At 54.2% G+C, this 22,644-nt stretch overlaps 5 protein-coding genes and 1 long non-coding RNA gene across 11 annotated transcripts; 1 reads left to right on the forward strand and 5 right to left on the reverse strand.

The window, feature by feature from the left end:
- Window positions 1-948: 948 nt before the first annotated feature.
- On the reverse strand, window positions 949-4,332 carry GPR119 (G protein-coupled receptor 119). The gene has a single exon (XM_032444418.2). It carries the CDS (start codon window positions 2,912-2,914, stop codon window positions 1,952-1,954), a length of 963 nt encoding a protein of 320 aa, XP_032300309.1. The 5' UTR covers window positions 2,915-4,332; the 3' UTR covers window positions 949-1,951.
- Window positions 4,333-4,484: 152 nt separating this feature from the next.
- Window positions 4,485-10,910, reverse strand: SLC25A14 (solute carrier family 25 member 14). 4 transcript variants are annotated; one of them, XM_085544459.1, is made up of 11 exons: window positions 10,794-10,910; window positions 10,466-10,613; window positions 10,290-10,388; window positions 9,337-9,374; window positions 9,070-9,144; window positions 8,398-8,483; window positions 8,016-8,111; window positions 7,266-7,390; window positions 6,055-6,190; window positions 5,754-5,834; window positions 4,485-4,946 (listed from the first exon to the last, which is right to left on the reverse strand). In XM_085544459.1, the coding sequence occupies exons 1-11, from the start codon at window positions 10,855-10,857 to the stop codon at window positions 4,905-4,907; spliced, it is 990 nt and encodes a 329-aa protein (XP_085400585.1). In that variant the 5' UTR covers window positions 10,858-10,910; the 3' UTR covers window positions 4,485-4,904. The 4 variants fall into 4 exon arrangements, 2 of the variants coding, with proteins under 2 accessions (XP_085400585.1, XP_015715488.1); XR_014945098.1 differs by lacking the exons at window positions 9,070-9,144; window positions 9,337-9,374 and adding an exon at window positions 6,492-6,697 and having other exon boundaries at window positions 10,294-10,388; XR_014945097.1 differs by lacking the exons at window positions 9,070-9,144; window positions 9,337-9,374 and adding an exon at window positions 6,492-6,700 and having other exon boundaries at window positions 10,294-10,388.
- Window positions 7,451-7,736, forward strand: LOC116653375 (uncharacterized). Its single transcript, XR_004307045.2, has 2 exons — window positions 7,451-7,540; window positions 7,679-7,736. It is a non-coding gene; the product is annotated as an uncharacterized LOC116653375 (long non-coding RNA).
- A 270-nt stretch (window positions 10,911-11,180) lies between the features above and the next one.
- On the reverse strand, window positions 11,181-13,571 carry RBMX2 (RNA binding motif protein X-linked 2). 2 transcript variants are annotated; one of them, XM_015860001.2, is made up of 6 exons: window positions 13,458-13,571; window positions 13,246-13,361; window positions 13,046-13,097; window positions 12,837-12,966; window positions 12,534-12,714; window positions 11,181-12,119 (listed from the first exon to the last, which is right to left on the reverse strand). In XM_015860001.2, exons 1-6 carry the CDS (start codon window positions 13,523-13,525, stop codon window positions 11,674-11,676), a joined length of 993 nt encoding a protein of 330 aa, XP_015715487.2. In that variant the 5' UTR covers window positions 13,526-13,571; the 3' UTR covers window positions 11,181-11,673. The 2 variants fall into 2 exon arrangements, with proteins under 2 accessions (XP_015715487.2, XP_085400583.1); XM_085544457.1 differs by having other exon boundaries at window positions 13,437-13,481.
- On the reverse strand, window positions 13,246-17,387 carry RAB33A (RAB33A, member RAS oncogene family). 2 transcript variants are annotated; one of them, XM_085544460.1, is made up of 3 exons: window positions 17,123-17,387; window positions 13,605-14,037; window positions 13,246-13,361 (listed from the first exon to the last, which is right to left on the reverse strand). In XM_085544460.1, exons 1-3 carry the CDS (start codon window positions 17,339-17,341, stop codon window positions 13,354-13,356), a joined length of 660 nt encoding a protein of 219 aa, XP_085400586.1. In that variant the 5' UTR covers window positions 17,342-17,387; the 3' UTR covers window positions 13,246-13,353. The 2 variants fall into 2 exon arrangements, with proteins under 2 accessions (XP_085400586.1, XP_015715490.1); XM_015860004.3 differs by lacking the exon at window positions 13,246-13,361 and having other exon boundaries at window positions 13,548-14,037.
- Window positions 17,388-19,069: 1,682 nt separating this feature from the next.
- Window positions 19,070-22,566, reverse strand: MARS2 (methionyl-tRNA synthetase 2, mitochondrial). The gene is made up of 3 exons (XM_015859999.3): window positions 22,300-22,566; window positions 21,518-21,852; window positions 19,070-20,674 (listed from the first exon to the last, which is right to left on the reverse strand). The coding sequence occupies exons 1-3, from the start codon at window positions 22,535-22,537 to the stop codon at window positions 19,496-19,498; spliced, it is 1,752 nt and encodes a 583-aa protein (XP_015715485.2). The 5' UTR covers window positions 22,538-22,566; the 3' UTR covers window positions 19,070-19,495.
- Between the last annotated feature and the right edge of the window lie 78 nt (window positions 22,567-22,644).

Genomic DNA, 22,644 nt, shown 5'->3' on the forward strand with positions numbered 1-22,644 from the left:
CGCCCCGTCGGGGCAGCCCGCACCTCCGCACACCTCCATACACCTCCATACACCTCCACCCCGTGAGTCGGCACAGCGAGCAGCCCGCAGCAATGCGTTTTATTCAGCCGACGGGACAGCAAACAGGGAGCGCTCCTTCTCTCCTGCCGCGCTCAGAGCTGGGAAAGGAGCCACAAATCGCGTTCCCCCCGCTGCAGTGCACGCCGGTGCTCCGCCTACAGGAGCGTGTCCCCCCCAGCCGTCCGTCCGTCCGTCCGTCCGTCGCCCCGTTCCAGCTCCGGCACGAGCTGCCATCCCTGCTGCAGATGGGGACAGGGCTGCCAGGCGCCGCCCCTCCGGCCCGCAGCCCCCCGTGGTCCCGTGCCCGCGGGCTGCAGCAGACGTGAGGAGCAAGCGGGAGGCCCGCTCGGTCTCCTTCCCAGTGGGTGCCCGCAGGAGGCGTGTTGGAGGAGGCAGAGGGCGGCTTCGGCCTTGTCAGTTGCTCGGTGAGGATGGGTCGGCTTTACAAATCAGCAGCTGGTGGAGCCCACGCCGCGCCGAGCACAGGCAGCAGACACGTCACGCCCCCAGATGATGTGCTGGTCCTCAGAACTGAGTCAGAGCGGATCCACCTACCAGACCCACCTGCAAGGCATCAGTTCACCCACGGAGCCCATCTGTTCTGTGTGAGCCTTATCTCAGGCTCCTTTCCTTCGTGCACAGCCAGGAACAGGGTATGTCGTGTGGTGTTTGGTCTCAGGCCTCTCCCAGACATAGAGATGGGTAACACGGGGTGCCCATTGCTTTTGTTTTGGTCTTAGTAGGGAGATGAGGACGGCCTCAGGACCGAGGCAGGTACTGCATGTGCCTGGGATAAGGCCTTCGTCTCTACCAGCAGGGCAGGTGACAGAAGAGGAACCAACTACTGTTCTGTGTGAAGCATTCCCATTTTCAGACAGGAACAAGCCCTCAGCTAAGCATCCTGCTTTATGGGAAACATTCCTGCTATGAGGATTTTACAAACTGTTACCGTTTTACAAAAAGCAATGAGATAACATCATAGCCTCTGGAAGGACCATCACTGCAGTGGGACATGACATGCACCCAGTGCTGTGTGCTCCCACCTGCTGAGTCAGTATAGAGGCATCCTTATTACCCCATGAACATCCTAAGGCGTTGGTGGGACAAAGCAGCCCTTCTGCACAAGGTTTTCCCCTGTTTCCAAGGCAGTCCTTCCTGCTCAGCACTCAAGTCAGTCATTCATTAACTTGCTTTACAGCACAAACCAAACAGTAACAGCACAAACCGGTGCTGCCCTGCACCTTTCCCAGGCACACCACACCTGGGGCTGCTCAGCTTTTGCTCCAGTGCACACACAGCCAAAGAACAGCCAGGCCTCCCACTGCATCCCCTGCGCTACAATAGAGACCCCAGGCCCATTCTCCTCACCTCTGCATCTGGGACTGATCCTCATCAGAGAATGGTTTGAGGGATAGCCCAGATTACATCTGTTGGATGGCAAGTTTGGTTTAGGTAGGGGCAGTGACAGGGAGTGACAGAGCCAACACACTGAGAACAGCCCTGCCCCATGTGCTGGTGGGGAACCTGGCCCAGACAGCTGGTGCTGCAGGCAGAGGGGACAGCAGAAGGCTCCCATATCTGGGCTGGGGAAAGCCAGGCAACAAAAGGTGAGTGATCTTAGTGTGTGGAGGGAGTGCCAAGGGCTTGGTCCCACCAGACACAAGGCTGCTGTTGCTGAAGCTCTCCAAGCAAAACTCAATGTGTGCCACACACCTGCAATTTTGGGTGCCCTGGAGCTGGGGCAGAACAGGCTGTGCTGGTTGTGCTGCATCCATGCAGAGCTGTCCCACCCCATCCAAGATCTATTCCACAGCTGGCAGCACCCAAGTTCACAGTTCTGGTGAAGGAGATGAGCTAGAAGGAAAGCCAGCAGCAGTTGCTCCTTACCACATCAGTCCTGGAGCTGCAAGCACGACACAGTGGGAACGGACTTTGTGCCTCTGCTGGGGAAACAGCAACCCTTCCCCAAACGAAGGGCTTTCCTCTTCACAGCTGCAGCCAGCTGGGAGAGCTCCCTCCGCACGTCCTTCTGCCAGTAGGAGTAGAGCAAGGGGTTCAGGAGGGAGTTGCACAGTCCCAGCATCCAGAGGTAACTCTCCAGGACTCTGTAGGGGAAGCACTCAGTACACAGAGTTTTCACGATGCCAGCGATGAAAAATGGCAGCCAGGACAGCACAAAGCAGCCGACCAGCATGGCCACGGTGCGCATGGCCTTCATGTCACTGGTGGTGCCCCTGGCCAGCCCCGCACGTTCCACTTCCCGGATTTGTTGTACGTGCACAGAGGCAATTTTCAGCATGTCACAGTAGAGGTAAATGAAGAGAAACAGGACTGGAAAGAAGCCCATGCAGGAGACCATGAGCATGTAGCTGAGGTGGAAGACTCCGAAGAAGGAGCATTTTTCCTCAAGGGAGAACTTCTGAAAGCCAGGGATAAGAAGTGGGAGGAAGCCAATAATACCAGCAAGCAGCCAGAGACACACCAAGTGCAGCCCGACCCGCGTGCCCGTGACCAGCTGATAGTACTGGAAAGGCTTTCTGATTGCCAGGTGCCTGTAACATGCAACCAGGGTCAGGGAGAGGATAGAAGCAGCAGAAGAAGTGGTCACAAAAGCCATTCGCAGGACACATAATATCTGCGGGGGATGAAAGTGCTCAAAGAACTCATTCCTGATCAGACCTATAACTGACAAACCGACCATGGCATCTGCAGCAGCAAGATTAAGGACAAAATAGTGTCCCTTGTAGCCAGTCTTCCAGATAAGGCGAAGGAGAGCAATGGCCACCAGCACATTGGCAGTGATGATGAGCGGAGCCAGCACAGCAAGGATGATTCCCACAGCCAAGTTAGCCATGTGTGGCCACTGCAGGGCACAGCCCAAAGATGGTGTGTCCACAGCAGGATCCTAGAGCATTCCTCACCTGGGGCTTCTTGGCACGCACAGCTCAGTAAGCAGGCAATGGGCAGCTGTGAGCACAGCCCCTTGCTCTCCAGGTGGTGCCTCAGGCTGCAGAGCAGAGTTCTGCTGTGCCAGAAGGGACTGATGCACTCACAGCACACGCTGTGCCCACAGAGGTCCCTCCCCTCACGCCACGTTTCCAGACAACCCCAGAGCAGGAGGGTGAGCACAGAGCACCAAGCAGAACGGCTGTGTGAGGCTGAGCTGAGCCACTCTCCTCCTGAACAGCCCACTTGTGCTCCCCTGGTTCTGTCCCAGCAGCAGGGCGGCAGCCCCCTGCACAGGGTGTTTCAGCATCTCCCATTCTGGGGCAGCCCATACTGCTGTTGACCTCTCCATCATCTCCCAGTGCAACCATGAGACCTGCTTGGGGGTTGTGGTCCATTTCAGCATCAGGACCACACCCTGATCACTCCTCCTTGTCCAGCGGCACTGCCATGGTGGCACGCAGGGAGGTGGGCACCCCAGTCAAGCACTAAGAACCTGAGCAGAGCCAGTACTTGGCTATGACACAGGCACAGATAAAGGAGAAAGGTGGTACAGCTCATGAGGCTTCTGCAGGGTCACCACCAGAACTACAGCAGCCTCTTCCCATAGGGACCAAAGAAATAACAGTGATCCCTTTAAACAAAGCCGCTTCTCCTGGATCAAGAAGTGGAAAAATCAGAGCTGCCAGGAAACAGGGAAGGTTTCAGCCTTCCTCTGTCAAATAGCAACGTGAGGCGAGAGGGCTGCTCAGGAGAGACTGAACACAACCAAGATCAAGATACAGCTGAGAAGGCAGTGCTGGCACAGCCAAAGGCAGAGCATGGCACAGGGCAGGTTGTAGGTGCCAAGGGCGGAAAGAAGAGCCTCCCAGCAGCACTTCACATCGAAAAAAACAGAACCGAAGACCCATAAAAGGCCACAAAGCTGATGCAAGCTGAAGCATGCAAACACTGCCTGCCTTCAGTCTTCTGCTCCCAGCCCCGGCTAACTTAAAGTTTAACTCTGAAACCCTCCCAGCCTTGTAGGATCATCTCCAATCATGGCACTATTTAAGTCCATGAGTTTACAGGTCTCACCTTCCTTACACATTCAACCAGGTCTCTGCAGAACCACAGCAATAACCCTCTCTCCTTTGTTTGGCAGAACATCCCTTGTGCAGTCTGCACAGAGAATGTCACCTTGCAGCAGTCTCAGGCAGGAAGCATTGCTGCACATCACATGGGACCTTCATCCGGACCAAAGCTCCCCCACAGAGGAGGAAGGAAGTTGGGATAAAAACTGTTTGCTTTTATGGCACCATAATTTCCTGCCTATCAAACTGTCTTTTAGAAATACATTCATTGCAATGAAGTTTGAAGACTATTAAGGAAAAATAGTGTGCTGGAAAAAAACAAACCTCTCGTCTCCAAGGGCAGACACAGCAGCTGCTCTGAAACATATCCCTATGCTATGTCTGCACAAACACAAACTCATGCCATCCAGTCAATAAATAATTTAATGAGGTTACAGGTAGCAAGAAAACATGACAGCACCCCTTGTCCAGCCTCCAGCCTCACCCCACAGGTATGGCAGAACAATGCACGTGAGTCAAACAAACCACAGCTGCACCAAAGGCCACTGGAATGCACAGATCTTCACAGAAGATATTGCTTCAGGCCCAGACACTCGTGCACAGTTAATACTTGCCTCTGCGTGGAACAAAGCATGCAGTACCTGCCATCAGCCTCCCAGACACACTTCAGCCAGAACAACCTTCAAGGGACCATGAATGTGGGGGAGGAGGAGAGTCCAGACCCACGTGTAACAAAACATCAAAATGTGGTGATGGTGAAATGAAGGCTGCAGCAGAACACTGCTGTGAGCCTTGGAGATGACACTTGTGGAATGAAGCTAGCGCTCAGAATGGAAGTCGCTTCAGTTGCTCATATGTGATAAAAAACTGAAGGAAAAGTCAAGGAATTCCATACATACATACATACAAATACATACAGCAGCTGCACTGCACCTCCCTCACAACCAGGCCAAGCCTCACAACGCAAGGCAGGCAGATCATCAGCATAGCGTAGCTGAAAACCAACATGGGAATCTCCTCTTCCAGGAAGCATAAAGTGATCCGTACAAATGGAAGAGAGCTGCCAAAGGGAGGCTACCAGGAAAGGGAAGAAACTGACCCAAAATCAAGCTGGCCAAGGCTTGCCTGAAGCACTAGGAAAGGGAAATGACTCTTAACTGTGATTTTCTAAGCAGGGACTTCTTTAAAATAAATTATAAACACCATGTCAGAGGGAATGAAGAAACCAGCAGAGCAACACAGCAGTGACTGATGGTTCTGCAGAGCAGGTCAGCACCTGTCTCAAGAGGAGAATATTCCCCAAGCTTCCCTCCTAAAACAGGAGCTAATCCTGAAACTGCTGCAGCTCCAGCAGCTCAGACTAAGTGGAAAGTTTAAAGCCGTGCACTTAAAAGCACTTGCTTTACAAGAAAATATCTGTGCTGCTGCAATGGAGGTCCCTGCATAAGCCACCTACAGAGCTGTCAGAAGGAGCAGTCACAGCCAGTGGTGTTTTTTGGTGCACAAAGCACCTGCAGTCACATCGCAGTCTATGTCTGTCCAAGCATAACACGGAGTTGCTCTGTGCTAAGACAAAGAGGTACTGCATCAGGGTGTCTACTCTGACTTTCCATTTACTCAGTCTTCCCCTGCCTGGCCATCCTCATGGCCTCCCAGCAGCATACTGAAGGATACAATGATGTTCCAGGGACCGAGGCGAAGCCAATTGGGCCAGAAACCTTTATAGAGTGCAAAGAACCCTTCACTCTTCCATGTCTGTGGGGAAAAAAGTGACAGATTGGTTATCAGACTCAACTTAGGATCAGTCACAGATCCCATAGACAGCCAAAGAGGACCTCGGCTGTGGGAACACCACTGCTCTCTGGGCTTGGCTGTTCAGCCAGTTTTCAATACACCTCACTGCTCACTCAGCCCAAATTTCAACTGCAGCTAGCCTCCAAAAACAGTGATTTGCCCACCTATGTCACCTCCTTACCTTCACAAGACCATCCAGAGTGCCCTTATAGAGCTCCACACTGCCCACGATCGCTCGCTGGTTCATCATCCGTGTCCGCACCACATCCACAGGGTTGGAGGCAATCGCTCCTGCCAGCCCACATGTAAAACTGGAACTAGACATACCAAAACATTAGAGAGAAATAGCTCTGAATATGGCCAGTCTGGCTCAGACAAGCCTGGACATAAGCACAAGAGAACCTTTCACTCAATTCCATGAAAGGCATTTAGCAGTAAACATTAGCTGTACTGTCTGCTCCCACCCAGAACCAATACCACACTGAGACCCAGAGAGGAAGGGAAGTGAAATGCTCAGCTCCATCTAACAAAGACCCTGCCAGAGCCCACTGCCAGGTCTCCACAGGGCTGTCTGCAGTCCAGCAATGTGTTTCTGGGTGCTGACAAGGTGACACAGACCTGAAGGCGGCCTCTTGGAAATGCACATCCTTCTCCCCAGAGCAAACATTTCTTCATGGCAGGGAAGGAGGGAGGAAGACCAAAGGCAGCCACAGGGAGCATACAGCTGCTAGTCTCCTCCCTGCACATATGGTCTAGTGCTTGTCACCTTCAGCCCACAGCAGGCAAACCCAGCAGAAGCACTGCAGCACCTCCAGCTAAAGTGTCTGCTAGAAGAATAATAGGAAAATGTAGGTGAAGAAAGGCTCTGGGAAGTTTCTAATCCACACCCTGTTCAGAGCAGGGCTGACTTCAAAACTAGGTCAGATTGCTCAGGGTATTCTTCCAGTCAGTTCTGCAACTCTTTGTTTGTTTCATGAAACTCTTACAGCAGTGGCTGTGAGCTGACATCTTCTGTAAAGGAGAACCTCAGACTGGAGTAGCTCTTTCAACCCATTGCTATCATTAATCACACCTAGAACTCCTGCCAGGTTCATACCATGGCAGCAAAATGGAGCAACAGCATTTCTGGTAATCAGCGAACTGAATTCAAGCTTTTATTTCACTTCACCAGGAGGATTTCTGCCAGGTTCCTTCTCCAGGGAGGTCTCTCTAGGGATGCTTTCTGGGCATCCATAGCTGCTCCAGTCAACACAGCAGATCCCTCAGAAGCACTCAGCTTGTTCTTGGCAGCTCTTTTTTGCTTTATAAACAGATCTCCAAATCCCACTTTGCTCCTCTGCTTCACACACCCTGCCAAGCCTGGAGAGTGCAGGAGCTGCAGCAAATACTCACACAAAGTGGGTAAAGATTGTATCACCCATCAGGCCTGACAGAATTAAGTGCTTCTTGGTGATGTCATAGACTGGCAGTTCCACCCCGACCACAATGGCAGCTCTCTGAGCAGTTGGAACAACACCCTGTAGGACACAAACGTCAGTCACAAGCATGAACTGCTGCGTTGAGACTCACTGCTAGTATAACACTTCTTCCCAGCCTCCTCTTACAGGTCTTTCTCTTGACAGCAACCTTGGTATCTTCATCATCCTGCCTTGAAGCTGAAGCTTGAGGTAGAGCTTGCTCACTGTCTCCCAGTATAACTCCCTCCACCCTGGCAGTTTTACTACAGCCAGATTAACCAGATGCTGCTTTTCTCCCTCTAGCCCATGAAGGAATAAGGCTATAATTTCCCTTTTCTTCCCCATCAGCATACTGAAATTTCAACACCAGAAAAGATCCTGTACTACAATAAACCTGGTCTACGTGCCCAGACCTAAATACTGCTCCTCCCAGGGACCAGCTTCAGCCCTAGGAACCAGGTTTGCATGGCCCAGTGCTGACACTGCCACAGCACAGACCCAATCTTCACCACAGACGTGCTTGAGTTTTGCCTGCTAACCAGGAGGAAGACTTCGCTACCACCCTTGGCTCACAGTTCTCCTCATGAGCTGCACTTGAGCTCAGAGAAGGAGCAGCAAACAAGTTGAGGAAGCTTTTAATTCTGATACTAGAGGAGGTGAGGGGTTTCCAGCAGCTGATACACACCCTCCAGAGGCCTCGGGTACCCTCTTGCTGGTAGATATCAATGAAGCTGCCAATCATGCCACCCTGGAACAAACTGCCTTGAGCTTGCATTCGAATCTGAAAGAAATGTGCAAGTCAGTAGCACAGCATCAGCACTCGCCCCAAGGGCAAGAATAACAGCTCAGTGGATTTCCTGGTACAATGGAACAACAGAGCAACTCCCATTCATAACAAGCCCATATTAGCAGAACTAATATAAGTAGTGGCTTAGAGAGAGCACCTCACTGCAGCTGGGAGAGATGCACCTTTGTTAGAAAGCAGAAGCAGGTGGCAGACTGCACTGGGCACACACACACACACACACACACACACACACACACACACACACACACACACTTCTTACCTTCAGCACATCTGTCGGATTGGCAATTGCAGAGGAGATCACCCCTGAAACCACTCCACAGATTACATTGATTAACAACGTTTCATCTGCAATCAAGAAAAGAAAGTCAGATCCCAAAGACCTAAAGAGAAGGTGTACAGGCTGCACTGAATAAGCAAGAAACTCTGGAAAGAACAGAAAAGCTAAGTTCACAAATCACATAGTGAAGCTGCACAGGCACAAAGTGGCCATTTAGCACCAGCTGACTGCAGACCTATCTGCAGCTGCCAGAGACAAAAAGCAGAGGCTGAAACAGCAACACACTGACAGAGAGAAGCAGGTCTGAATGCCAGTTCTAGCTGCTCAGACAAGTAACGGGCTGCTATACAGGAAAACGTTGAACGATCAGGTGAGATTTCAGTGCCCGGAGACACATTTCTCAGAATGGATATAATGGTAAGACAGAGGGGCAACTAAATGCTTCTCAAGGCAATCTGACATCGATTAGTTTGAATTTGGAGCCCCAGCTGGCCACACTCAGAATATGCAGCCTCCCTGCAAAACACACAGTAAATGATCCAGGCAGAGAAAGTTAGATGCAATTAGTTCCAGAGAAGGAAAATAATCCAAGACTTCCAGGTCCAATATTAGGTTGATGGTTACATTGGAAAAAGGCCCTTTGCTGGTACTGACCACAGCACTTCCCAGAGGAGACCAGGCCACGTGCTGCCCCAGGCCTGTAGGGAGACAAACATTCAAACAACAGTACTCACAACTGGAAATGCTGCAACAGCAAGAGAGATGGGCAGCCTGGAGCACATGCACAGAACCATCCACAGGGAGGGGCATTGCTCAAGAAGAGAGCAGCCCTTGGAAAACAGGTCGAGTGCATTGCACACCTGGTCCTTTTGCTGGTGTGAATCTCTTATCTTACCAGACTGAATGTCATTAAGTATTTACTCATGATGGGACAGGATATAGAACTGCAAGTGCAGCTCCTCCAGTAAAGACATCATCGACTTTTGCTGCTCTACTATCTAACAAGAGCAACAGAGGATCCTGTCACCAGAGTCGAGAGCACTCACTGTTTCTTATCTCTTTAATCACAGCTCACAAATTAGACTCCTTAACCAGAGCTGCTGTGTTCAGACAGAAGGACTTCAAGCCTCCAAGAGAACTACAAGAAAGGCTTCCTACTGAAGGCTATAACCCAGGTAACACAGAGCAGTGCAGGGAGCACAGCTGGGTATCACAGAACCATAGAATGGCCTGGGTTGCAAAGGCCCACAGTGCTCATCCAGCTCCAACCCCCTGCTGTGTGCAGGGTCACCAGCCAGCAGCCCAGGCTGCCCAGAGCCACGTCCAGCCTGGCCTTGAATGCCTGCAGGGATGGGGCATCCACAGCCTCCTTGGGGAACCTGTTCCAGTGCGTCACCACCCTCTGGGGGAAAAACTTCCTCCTAATGTCCAACCTAAACCTGCCCTGTCTCAGTTTAAATCCATTCCCCCGTGTCCTGTCACTATTCAGCCTTGTACACAGCCATTTCTCCTCCTGTTTATATAGTTCCTTCAAGTAATGAAGACTATATAAATGTTGCCTTCCCTGAAGCTAACAAGAAGAGATGGGGCTCTGTCAATATGCTGGGGGTTTCCTGGGCTGCTATTGCAAAACAAGGATAAAAGCTGTGGGAAGCACAGACGTGTTCAGCTTATGGAGCATTTCTGTGACCGTGGGTAGCATGGAGAGCAGCGAGATGCCAATGGGTGCCGCGGCCCATCCCTGCACTAACACAGCTGCACAGCACAAAGCGATAACTGCATCTCTTGGGGCTGGGAAGGGCGAGGAAAGGGACGAGCAAACCCACAGAGAACAGAGCATGGCCGGCATTGGAGCCGCGGCACGTTGGTAGCACAGACCTTCCAGGCGCTCCACGAACAGGCGCTTCATGCTCTGGTAGATGCCGATCTTGATGGTGCCGTACGACGCCTGTCTGAGCAGCGCAGGGGCGATCCTGGGCGGCGGAACAAGCGGCGGCGTTACGTGCCAGCGGGGCGGTACCGCAGCGCGGCCCCTCGGCCCCGCACTTACCCCGAGTAGAGCGCGCGGACGCCTTCCTCGCGGCAGATGCGGAACAGCGCGTGGAACATGCCGCGGTAACGGACCTCGCGGAACCGCGCATCGCCGCTCTGGCCCTGCACCTGCAGCCGCGTCTTCGTCAGGTCCACGGGGAACGTGCCTGCGGGGAGACCGGCCGTCAGCGCCCCGCCGATACCCGCCGGTACCCGCCGGTACCCGCCGATACCCGCCGATACCCGCCGGTACCCGCCGGTACCCGCCGATACCCGCCGATACCCGCCGGTACCCGCCGGTACCCGCCGATACCCGCCGGTACCCGCCGGTACCCGCCGCAGCTCACCGAACTCGGCCACGATGGAGGCGAGCCCGCCGTACACGAAGGGTTTCCAGTTCAGCGCGGACATGGCATGGCGGGGCGCGCCGCCGCGCCGGGCCGGACACTGCCTCAACTCCACCCGGAACCGGAAGCGCGGCGGAACGGGAAGCACTGCGCCCCCCAGCCGGGCGGACCCGGCAGCTCGGCCCGCAATTGGGATCCAGCGGCACCGCCCGAGAACGGCGGGGAGGAGACGGGAGAGCGCTGCAGCAACGGGACCGACCGGAACCACCCCGAGAGCAAAGCGCAGCTCAGATCCACTGCTGTGCGCTCCCCATTTCTGTGTCAGCCGCCATCAATGCTCAGTCCAAACAGCACAACCGGACACAAGCAGTGCTCCCAGTCATCTCCTCTGGTTAAAGGATCGATTTTTATTAAAAGGAGTTTAAAACAAAAAACGCCATGAACTGCGATGGCTCAGCAGCCTCTGATATCCATCACATAAGCAAAGGAAGCAGGACGGGCTGGGGCACAAAGCACCGTGCCCACCTGCAAGCACCCACCGCCCCACTGCAGACAGGGACGCTCCCCCTGAACAACGTGGGCAGTTTCGGTGTCCGTATCCTGCTGCTCAGCACCCCACTGCCCACACTGTGCCGTGAGCCCCTCCACAACCGTCTGAGTGATGCCACTGCACAGAAGGGCTGAGCAAGGCAGCAGCAGAGCCCACATCACAGCCCACAGCACTGAGAGCAACCTGTCTGAGGAGTGAACCGGTCAGAGTGGTGTGTGTGAGACGAGACACAGCTGTGGTACCCTTAAGGCCATAGCAGGAAGCTTCAGACAGGCTCCCGGTGCAGCTCACAGAGCACAGCTGTGGCCCAGAAGGTGCTCACTCCAGGGCTCAGTGACGGCTGGAATCTCTGGTGGATCCACGCTCCCTGTGCTTGGAATGGGGCTCTCTGCTGCTGCTCTCCCGCCGGTGCCTGGATCTGCTGCCCTCAGAACACTCTTCTCGCCAACTGCTGTGTCCCTCACCCTTCCTGCTGACCTCTCCTCTCTCTTCCCGTGAGCTGTTCTGCCCTCTGTGTTCCTGGGAGCTCTTTTCCCCTCTCCTCCCCGACGACCTTTGGTGTCTCTGCTCTTCCTCATCTCGCTGCGTCCTGCTCACGTGTTTCCTCTCAGACTCACTGCAGGACTGCTGACCCCCACCAGCAGCATATCGCTCGTAGCCAGGATCTTCCTTCTCCTTTTTAATCTTGATTCTCGGATGTGCCTCTTCGGCAGGTGCTGCTCTCTTTGCAGCCTGAGAGCTCTGCTTTTGCCGTTCATGTTTATTCTTCTCTTTATCTGAAACAAAAAGGTCATCCTTAGAGATGGACAGTCCTGCAAGCATCATCCCCACAAGTTCTGCTACAGAGCACCAGAGCTCTGCAGAGAAAGGCTTTATTGGAGCCTTTCTTCTCCCTGTCCCCCACTGTCCTGCCCCCTCCCCCTTGCAACATCCCTGCAGCCCAGCCCAACTCCTTTTCTCCAGGAAGAGTGCCACTATAACCTGCAAAATAAGGATCTCCAGAGGCAGGGGGTGAATGATCATAGATAAATACTGGCAGTGTGACGCAGATCACAGAGGATAAGCCTGGACATTCGGGTTGCATCTGTTTTCAAGAGGATCCCTATCCCTGCTGTACGCTGAGCTAAGAGTCCCTGTGGCCCACACAAATCCTCCCACCCAGGGCAAAGATGGGCAGAAATGCATTTCACCTTTTTGCTTTTGGGCTGGCGTGTCTTCATCCTCCAAGGAGGAATCTGACGACGTATGAGGTGGCGTTTTCACTCCGCAGCCCTTTGCATGGAGGGCTTTTGTGACATCATCTAAATCATCGGAGTCCTTGGGAGTCCGGTAGTTGGCCACATGGTCTACTCGGATCGTCCTGCCTTTGATCTAGGACAGGAGTCACGTAGTCAGCAAAGCGTGTGCTGTGGGGCCAGCAGCCGATGGAGCTCCTCTCTGATGTGCTCTGAGCGCTCCAGGAGCTGCTGCAGCCACACAGCTCCATCACTCACCTTGATCCCATTGAAGTTATCAACAGCAAGCACGGTGCTCCTCTGATCCTCATAGCACAAAAAGCAAAACCCTTTGGACTTCCCAGTCTTCTTATCCCGCACCAGATTAATGTTCACCACCTCCCCGTACCTGGAACACACCATCAGCAGCCACAGAGCAGGGCTGGAGGGGCACAGCAGGGATGGGGATGGAGCAGGTAGGAACTTACTGCGAGAACACACAGATGACGTCCCCCTCTGTCAGCTGGTAGGGCAGCCCGCCTGCGGGGGGGGACAGGGCAGCGATGGAGGCCCAGCATGGAGCCCAGAATGGAGCCCAGCATGGAGCCCAGCACGGAGCCCAGCATGGAGCCCAGCACAGCCCTGCTCTCTCCTCCCTCCCCGTCCCCCCATCGCGGCCTACACGTACCGATGAAGACCCACGCGCTGTCCTTGTACTCGGCGTGCCACGACACCGCCTCGCTCACGCCCAGCTCCGCCTCCCGCGCGTTCAGCTCGTTGATCAGCTTCACTTTGGTCAGCGGGCTGGGGGCGATGCACTCCGTTAGCACCGTTAGCACCGTTAGCACCGTCAGCACCGGCCGGTCACACACCCCTCACCCAGCCCCCATCCAAACCTACTTCATGGCGGCGGCGGCTCGCACTGCGCATGCGCGCCCTCTCCCTCCCCCCCCGCTCCGGCCGCGCATGCGCGCCAAGCAAAGCAACGAGTCCGAGGGCTCCGCACAGCTTTATTGGTCGGCGCTCAGCACGGACACGCGCTTTTACCGTGGGCGTCACGTGACGGCTCCAGCTTCTGCGCCCGGCCCGGCCGCTTCTCCATGTCGCGATAGAGCAGCGACTTCTGCGCCTTGAGCCGGCAGGCCAGGCACATGAAGATGGACTCCACGTTCTGGCTCTCTTTAGGGTCCTTGGCCGAGGTTTCGAACAACAGCATGTTGTGAGCGTCGGCGAATTTGAGGGCCATGCCGGACGGCACCTGGATCAGGTCCTTCAAGTCACACTTGTTCCCCACCAGCACTTTGGGGACCAGGGGGGACACGGCGTGAACGTTGCACTCCTCGATCCACATCTTGAGGTTGGTGAAGGACGCCATCTTGGTGACGTCGTACACGAAGACCACGGCGTGCACGTTGCGGTAGTAGTGCTCCACCATGCTCTTCCGGAACCGCTCCTGCCCGGCCGTGTCCCACACCTGCACCTATGGGGCACAACACGGCGTGAGCAGCCATTGCTGCTGCAGGATGCTGTGCTGCTGCTCTGCTCATTGCTGTGCTACAGGGGTGAAAGGCCCCAGCCCGGTGACTTACCTGCCCCATGTTGGTGTACCCAGCCATCACCCCTGTCAAACTGCACACAGCACTGCTCGTGTCAGAACAGACTAACACACCAACCCACCTAATGCTGTGCTGTATGAGGACACTGAAATGATGCTCTGTATCCACAAAGGAGGCAGGGCAAAGAGAGCGGCATTCCTGCATGGAGCTCTGCCTGGGGGAGGAACCAGGCAAGCAATAAGGATTAAAGAGCAGAGAGCCATGGAGACAGGGCAGTGGGCAGCTCCAGCCTGACCAGGATGAATAAACGGATGATGCCCCTTGCAGACAGGTGGAGTCTCATGTTTGCAGGCTTAGGTCCTTCTGGAGGCCTTCAGCCATTCCAGTGTATGCTGGAGGGGCAACACAGCACAGCTTAAAGCTGAGATTCCAACTTCAAAACTCAAGTGATAGAAGAGCCAGCGAGGGAAGCTGCTACGCTGGGCCAGCTTCAGCAGGGCAGCTGTGAAGGTAAAGCCAACTCATTAACCAAGAGGTGTCTCTGAAAGAGTCCTGTGGGTCAAGGACCTATAGGAAAATGGGACCAAAGAAAGCTACCCAATACTGATGTGTCTCCACCTCTGAGCTGCCCATGTGAACAAAGAGGAAGTCAGGCAAAAATACCAAGAGGTACAAAGAGGAAGTACAGGGAAGGTGGAAGGTGAGACAAGTGACTTGAGAGGAGTACAGACACAATGTCAGAGCACACGGGGAGGTGGTTTAGAAAGAAATACAGCTGGCACTAAATGTGACAAGAGATGTTAAAGGCACCAGGAATGGCTTTTCCAAGTCTATAGGGGACAAAAAGAAGGCTAGGGACACATGAATATAGCTTCTGACACCTGTCAAGATCCCCACAGAAAAACTGATACAGCCTGGGCTGGACGAGCAATGAAGTGCATTACAAACTGGCTGGACGGTCAAACCCAGAGGGTGTTCTTCAGTGATCAGCAATGTACCCCAGGGTGTGTGCCTGTTCCTGTTCAACGTCTTCACTGACAATCTGGATGATGAAGTGCATCCTCAGCCAGCCTAGAGGTGGCGAGCTGGGAGGAGTGGCAGATACACCAGAGGGACGTGCTGCCATCTAGAGGGACCTGGGCAGGCTGGAGAAATGGGCTCAGAAACCTGAAGTTTGACAGCCCTAAGACACCGCGCAGACACACAGCTGCAAGAGGACCTGGGGGGTCCTGGTGGGCACTGAGATGAGCGTGAGCCAGCAGTGTGCCCATTCTACAGAACTGGCTAATGATGTCCCAGGCTGCATTAGACAAAGTAGGTCCAGGGAGGAGATACTTCCCCTCTAGTTGGTGAGGCTATACCTGGACCCAGCACTCCAGGTCTAGGCTGCCCAGTACAAGAAAGAAATGGAGATAAAAAGGGCCTTGAAATGATGAAGGCACTGGAGCAGCCCTCACATGACAGGCTGAGAGCTGGGACTCTTCAGCATGAAGAAGGCTGAGGGCTTATCTCATAAATACCTGAACAGAGGGTGCAAAGAAGCCAGGCTCTTTTCAGTGATCCCCAGCGATGACACAAGAGGCATGGACACAAACCAACACATTGGGAAGCACTTATTTTCTGTGTGGGTGACAAAGCAGTGGCACAGTTTGCCCACGGGAGCTTCAGAATCCTCCTCCTTGGAGATGTTCACAAGCCACTTGGATGTGGTCCTGGGCAACCTGCTGTGGGTGGCCTTGCTTGAACAGGGGAGTCAGCCCAGGTAGCCTCCAGAGGCCCCTTCTGGCTGTGAGTCTGGCTCTATAAGAAGTCCTGCTTGCTCTTGTAAATAATGCCTTGAAGCCTGGAACTGGCAATTTCTAAGTCAGTGTTTTTTATACTAACTACTCTGGGCTGTGACAGCGCCTGGCCCAGAATCACTCAGTGTGGAAAAGTGCTGGAACAAAGAGATACTGCTCATTCATTTCCATGCCTGTTTATCCCACACTGTCTGACTCTGGGCACAGCAGGAGCAGGAGGGTATATATCACACTTCTCACCTCCCCACTTGGATGCACGGTCCCAGAGGAAGGTGCAATTTGCTGCGCTGCCTCCCAATCCTGCCTGCTGCAGCACAAATCACATCCAAGAAGTAGAAAGCTTGACAACCATTACAAGCTGGTGGCAGCAAGGCAGGCTTCATGCCAGCCTGCAGTACAGCTTACAACAACACAGATATGTGCTGTTGAGTGGAACTGGGGAAGCCATGGGCAGAAACGAACACCTCTCCCTTCTAGAGAGGGGGAGAGAAGGAGATTCACTGACAGTTTTAAAGCATAACTGAAGTTCTTATCAACAAACATTAGCTCCCATTGTGATCAGCCCTTCAACTTTGATCCCCCATTTGTCAGAACAGCAGTATTTGCCCCCTCCCTGTCAGTGGTGCAGAGCGCTGTTTGTTCTGATCCATGTCACTGTTCTGAGCTAATACGCTTCTTACAGCTGTGACACTGGTCTGTACAGAGCAAATCAGCCTTGTTCTAGTTTGAAACTGCATCCTCCTATAGCTTGCTGACACCAGATCTGAGTGTTAAATCACAGCTGTCAAGCCCCCTGACACCAGGTAGCGTGAGCCCCGACCTTGCAGCGAGCCCCTGCAGCCACCTGCTCCATGTCACACCGCTGTCTGAGCACAGCTCCAGCAGCTTCAGCCCAGATGCGCTGCTCCGGCCCAGCTGATGGAGCTGGCGGCTCTCAGCACCCAGCTACGCCGGATGCCGGCAGCGTTCCGCTCCGCACCATCGCTTCAAACCCCCCGCAGACTCAAGCCATCATCAAAGAGCAGCAGCGACACGGTCGGAAGATGCCTCCGCAAATGAGAAACCTTCCCCGGTTCCCCTCCCTCGGGCTGGGATCCGAACGGCCCCCGGGAGGCAGCCGGCGTGCGGGCAGCCCGCGGGCGGTGCGAGGCCGGGACCGGCCGCCTCCGGACCCCGATGCGATCCGCCCTCCGGGGCCGCCGCGGCCCACCTTGATGCGCTCCCCCTCGATCTCCACCGTCTTCTCCCTGAAGTCCACGCCGATGGTGGCCTCGGTCTTATCGGGGAAGGTGCCCCCGCAGAAGCGGAAGGTCAGGCACGTCTTGCCCACGTTGGAGTCCCCGATGACGATGATCTTGAAGATGCGGGTCTGCACGTAGGGCTCCAGGGAGGAATCCGGGCCCGGCGGCCGCCCTCCTCCCGCCGCCATCCCGCACCGCCGCACCGCACACACAAAGGCGGCGGCTGCGGCGGGCGGAGCGGATCAGGTGGTCGGGCGCAGGAAGGATGCGATGCGGGTCCGCCCCGCGCAGCGGCCCCGCCCCGCAAAGCCCCGCACGTCTCCACGCAGGTCGCAGCCCCCAGACCCGCCCCACCGCCGTCAGCATCACAGAGGGCAAAGACTGCAGCTCCTGTCCCCATCCTTCGTGGGGACACCTCTGGCCGTGCCGACACGCAGCGCCCAGTGCGGGGCTACGGGAGCGTGCAGCCTGAAGCACGCACACCGAGGGGAGGCAGAATGGGAGCAAGAGGCATCGGGTCAACTGCACAGTGCCCAGGGAGAAGTTCTGCTGGGCAGGTGAGAGCAACTGGCTTTCTTGGGTGATGTGAGACAGATGGGCAATGTGCTACAGTGTGGGGAGAAAAGTGTAACAGAACCCCACAGGAGAAGCAGCCTCCTCGGCCCTTCCCTCTATAGAGACCCCAGCGCTCCTGCTGGCCCTGATAACGCAGCACAGACAGCTCCAGAAGAGGTCACAGCCCCCCAGAGCTGCACACAACTGGGCTTGGTAAGAAATGAAGGAGCCTAAGGCTGGGAACAACCTCCCGGGGTCCCCCGGCAGTCCCAGCTGTCCCAGGACAACAGTATGTAGCTGCCTGCTCCTGGCAATACTGAAAGGACAGAAAGAAGGTGAAATAAACCACACAGCAGGCAGAAAAGGCTCACAAAGACCCGTCCTGAAACACATGGATTCTCTCCCCTTCTGATTTTGTTCATGTCTGCAGGTGTCAGCTGAATGGGGCCGCCCACCTGACTAGCACACCACTCTGCCTCATTGTACTGCCCCCACTCCAAACAACAGGAATACAGAAGAGATCCTCCACATCAAGGCTACATCAGCTGAGGGTTTGGCTCACAAAGGAAGCTCAGCTGATGGACTCAACAGCATCCACTTGGGCTAAACCCCAGAGGTGTTACCAGGACACAATTTCCAACCACCTCCAGCTGTCTCAGCATAGCCAAAAACCTCCACAGCAAAGTCAAAGGGACACAAGGACACTGGCTGCAAGTTGCTGCTCAGCCCTCCCCTGTGTGAACCCCTTCCTTGGGGACAGCTGGATCCCTCCTGAGACTCAGCCTGAATGTGAGCCTGCTCTGAGCAACACAGCTACTGGAAATGCTGACCGCAGCTCTGTAAGTAATGCCACCACTCCCTGAGTGGGAGCACAACCAAATAAACAATATGATTTGCCCACAGCCTTAGGGTTGTTTTTAAGTGGAAGGTTTGTTTCTACCTGTCAGCTGCAATCTCCTCTCCTGCAGGAGCTCTGACACTGTTGCCATGTGCATCCCAGCTTGCCTGTCTCCACGCAGTCTGATGCAGGCACGGTCCCAGCACTGGGAACAAAGCAGTGGCCAAAACACCCACCTCAACCACAGGCAGAGCTTCTACATTTCTGATACTGTGACTTCCCAGCAATTCCTCTTTGTCATGGCATTACATCAGTTTCAAACCTGCTGTTCTGCTTTTCCTACTCTGAATTCACTCAAACCACTGCTGCTTGTCCCAGATGTTGTGTTTTCTCAGGTGGTGATGAGAGGGATTCCCAGAACAAGCAAGCAGGGGGACCTGACCTGCTCCTCAAATCACAAAACGCAAAGTAAAGGAGGCCAGGGTGGAAGATGCAAGTAGATACAACAAGAGGGCTTCGAGGCTGTGTAGGAATAATGCCCTGTTTTACATGGACAGATATTTTGCTTCAGCCCTCTTACATTATTAAAGCACACTGGAAAACAAAGAAGCAATATTCAAACCCTAGGCTGTGCCTTCAGTTCATTCTCTGCTCCCAGGTAAGCTGCAGGGCTGTTCCTCCAAGGATGTTACTCCAGATGCTTTCTTAGCCCTCTGGCTGTGCACACAACCAGTATGCGTGCCTGCTTTCCAATCAGGGCAAATACCTCTGCCAGTCTCCTAGACAGGACTGGACCGCACATCACAGACCTCAGTCTCAGGGCTCTGAGCTCAGCTCAGTGTGTTTTATCCACTTTGTATCACCACCAAGAGATGGGAGGAAAATGCTCTGATAAAACTGATGTTTTCTGGGAGTTCCTGGAGGTTTTACAGAAGCTATTTGTCAGACACTAAAGCCTCTTGTTCTCTATCTGATGCTGACTTGACTTCTCTAGTCTGTGAAACAAGATGCCAGTGTCAGGTCCAAGCTGTCTCCCTTCAAAGGGACACGGCTTCCCATTGTAGCGTGGCAGAAATGTCAAACTTGAGATCTTTCTCTCTTCTGGCTCAACAGCCAGCCTGGAAAGCAACTTGTCTGCGATGTGTGGGATCACTGGCTGCAAGAGAGTCCCATAGACCCGCAGACACTCCAGAGTGACATGGATGATGGTGTCAAGCCACATCTTCTCTGTGGGGTCTTTTCTGTCAAGTTTCCAAGGCCTGTGTCTCTGGAAGAAACCATTGGTCTGCCTTACACACAGGGCAATGCATTCCAATGCCTTGTAGATCTGGAAATCTTCAAAATAACTAGCTACTTGCAGAGGCAGAGAAGCCACAGACACCACAAGCTCATAGTCTTCAGCAGCAGCCCTACCCAAGGCTTCTGTCTCCCTGTAATCTACAACCTTAGGAAAACAAGTCTCTGAGAAACACGGGTAAGTGTTGCTGGGGTTAATGCCAGGGGCCGTTGACCGATTCAGCAGTCCCCCAAGTGCATCTGCCAGTTCTGAATTCAAAACCTTAACAACCTTCTCATCGTAATAGTCACAATCCCTCTCGGGTACACCCTGCCTTAGCAGGAAGTACCGAAATCCATCTACTGTGTATCGTTCATTACAAGCAAAGGGATCAATCACGTTGCCCAAGCTTTTGGACATCTTTTGCCCACGGACAGTCCAGTGGGAGTGCACAAATATTCGCTCAGGAGGGGACAGCCCTGCTGCCATCAGCAGTGCTGGCCAGTAGACAGCATGAAATTTGAGGATGTCCTTGCCCACCACATGGTGCACAGCAGGCCACCACTCACCGTGAGTCTCAGGGTAGCCCAAAACACTCAAATAATTCACTAAGGCATCTACCCATACATAAATAGTTTGCGTTGAGTCACTGGGGACAGGGATACCCCACTGCAGCCGGCTTCTCTCACGTGAGATGGACAAGTCTGGCAAGTCCTCCACCAGCCAGCAAAGCACACGCTGGTAGAAAGGCTCGGGGGAAATGGCACGTGGGTTGTTACGAAGCCACTTCTGCAGCGGGTCCTGGAATGCAGACAGCTTGAACATGTAATTCTCCTCTTTGGTCCAGTGCACCTGAGAACCCAGGAGAGAAAAAAATTAGAGCTCGAATGCTCTGCAAATGGTTTCACAGTTTGCACACAGCACACTCAGCATTGAGCTTCTCTTTACCCTAAACTCAACAATTTCACTGAAACAACTTGATTCAACAACTTGTAATCATCCTCAGGGTTCCGAAGCCTATTGCCACTATTTTAGATCTAAGGCTGCTTTCTTTGCCATAAAACTAATCTCCTTCCTCAACCACATTGTGTGCTTTACCAAGACACACTACTTTCCAGCCTCTCTCTCTCTCTGTGTGAGCCAACATTCATATGCCCCAGTCCTGAACAAATACTAAAAGAGCGTCATCTCTGCTTAGCTTTGAAGCATGATTATCTGCCACAGTTGAGTGAAATCATCCAACTCCTGACACTGTATATAAAAATACAGTTGTAGAGACACTCTAGGTCAGGTACCCACACTCCTGCTCCTGGTTCCAATGCCGTTCAATGGTGAGACTAGCAAGAAACAGCTCAGTCATGAACAGCTTTATTCTTCTTGTCATCCAGCTTCTTTCATCCCCACTTTAAAATACTGTTTCCAAGCCCTTGAAACCAGCAGGAGCAGAACCCCTTCCACGGCACATGGCTGAAATCTGCATCTGATGCTTGGGGTTTGGGATCCCATTGGCAGCCATCTCCCATATAACCAAACACAGCAGTGAGACACAGAAAAAATGCTTTGAAATCAAGGCAAGTCTCAGCTGACAAGAATCACAGAGCACTACACACAGTGTTTTTTTCTAGAGCAAAGTAATGTGTGCAGTGCTCACACAGAACATTCTAAACTTGGTCAGCAAAGCATGGGTGCTGTTACCTCATGGCCAGACTCCATGGACACCTTGTGTATGTTGCCCTGAGCATCCACCCTCTCTGTGAGCTGGCTTTCAGGCAGGAAGCCCTCCTCTGCTGTGCAGTACCAGCCCTCATAGGAGCCTTTGTAGAGAGCCCCACGCTCCTGCAGGGCAGCCCAGAAGTGACACACAGCTTGGCAGTGACGGGGCTCGCTGGTGCGAATGAAGTCAGTGAAGGAGATGGCTGCCTGAGTGAAGGCCTGGTGGAACAGTGCTGAGATCCGTGCACAGAGCTCCGGGGGTGACGTACCCGCTGCAGCTGCGGCCTGTTGGATCTTCAGCCCGTGTTCATCAGTCCCTGAAAAGCCAGAGATGGTCACGGGGAGGTGATGTGGAACAGTGATGTGGAACAGTGATGTGGAACAGTGATGTGGAACAGTGATGTGGAACAGTGATGCCCCTGCTGGGACACGAGGCCTGGGGAAACAGGGACAGCCCCAAGGACACGAGGGCTGGGGATCTGCCCTAAGAATCACCACGGCTGGACAAGCCCAATAAGGCCTCCAAGCCCAATTCCAACCCATCCCTTCTCACTGACCTCTGGAATACACCTCCCGGTGTGCTGACCCCCATGTCCCCGTGCAGCTGTGCCGGTTCATCGCCGCTCTTTATGAGAGCAATTGTTTTTCCCATTATCCAACCTGAACTTGAGAATTAGCCCCAGGAACAGCCTCAGCCCCCAGGATCCCGCAAGGCCCGAGAGGAGCCGAGCAGGGACGGCTCAGCGCCGCGCTCCCTCACTCACCTGTGGACAGGCGGCCCGGCCCGGCGCCCCGCAGGCCGCGGTGGCGGTGCAACGCGTCGGCCAGCAGAGCGGAGTAGAGGTGCCCGATGTGGGGCGGCCCGTTAGCGTAGAAGATGGGCATAGAGAGCAGCAGGCGGCGGCCGGGCCCGGCGGTGGAGGAGGCGCGGCGGAACGGCGGCGGGAGGAGGAGAGCAGGCCGCGGCATGGCGAGGGGGAACCATAGAGACGGCGGAACCATTGAGACGGCAAGACAGAGCGGCCGCGCGCGAGGGCAGATGGGACGGGGACGCGACAGCCAATGAGGAGCCGGCGTGCGGGAGGCCGCGCGTGCGCCGTGCGGGCGGC

The sequence above is a fragment of the Coturnix japonica genome, chromosome 4 (genome assembly GCF_054131305.1).
Source record: "Coturnix japonica strain WE chromosome 4, WE-NBRP24, whole genome shotgun sequence".
Taxonomy (NCBI): domain Eukaryota; kingdom Metazoa; phylum Chordata; class Aves; order Galliformes; family Phasianidae; genus Coturnix; species Coturnix japonica.

Coding starts and splice junctions, on each gene's coding strand:
- GPR119 (XM_032444418.2), bottom strand. CDS start 2,914: ATGGCTAACTTGGCTGTGGGAATCATCCTTGCTGTGCTGGCTCCGCTC.
- SLC25A14 (XM_085544459.1), bottom strand. CDS start 10,857: ATGTCCGCGCTGAACTGGAAACCCTTCGTGTACGGCGGGCTCGCCTCC. Junction 10,389..10,465: donor GTCCGCGCGCTCTACTCGGG/GTAAGTGCGGGG, acceptor TCCGCCGCCCAG/GATCGCCCCTGCGCTGCTCA. Junction 5,835..6,054: donor CTCTGGATGGTCTTGTGAAG/GTAAGGAGGTGA, acceptor TTTTCCCCACAG/ACATGGAAGAGTGAAGGGTT.
- RBMX2 (XM_015860001.2), bottom strand. CDS start 13,525: ATGCGCGGCCGGAGCGGGGGGGGAGGGAGAGGGCGCGCATGCGCAGTG. Junction 13,098..13,245: donor CAGCGCGTGGGTCTTCATCG/GTACGTGTAGGC, acceptor CCCCCCCCGCAG/GCGGGCTGCCCTACCAGCTG. Junction 12,120..12,533: donor GCCAGCCCAAAAGCAAAAAG/GTGAAATGCATT, acceptor TTTTTGTTTCAG/ATAAAGAGAAGAATAAACAT.
- RAB33A (XM_015860004.3), bottom strand. CDS start 17,341: ATGGCGGCGGGAGGAGGGCGGCCGCCGGGCCCGGATTCCTCCCTGGAG. Junction 14,038..17,122: donor TCGAGGGGGAGCGCATCAAG/GTGGGCCGCGGC, acceptor TGTGCCCCATAG/GTGCAGGTGTGGGACACGGC.
- MARS2 (XM_015859999.3), bottom strand. CDS start 22,537: ATGGTTCCGCCGTCTCTATGGTTCCCCCTCGCCATGCCGCGGCCTGCT. Junction 21,853..22,299: donor GCCGGGCCGCCTGTCCACAG/GTGAGTGAGGGA, acceptor CTGGCTTTTCAG/GGACTGATGAACACGGGCTG. Junction 20,675..21,517: donor CCATGGAGTCTGGCCATGAG/GTAACAGCACCC, acceptor CTGGGTTCTCAG/GTGCACTGGACCAAAGAGGA.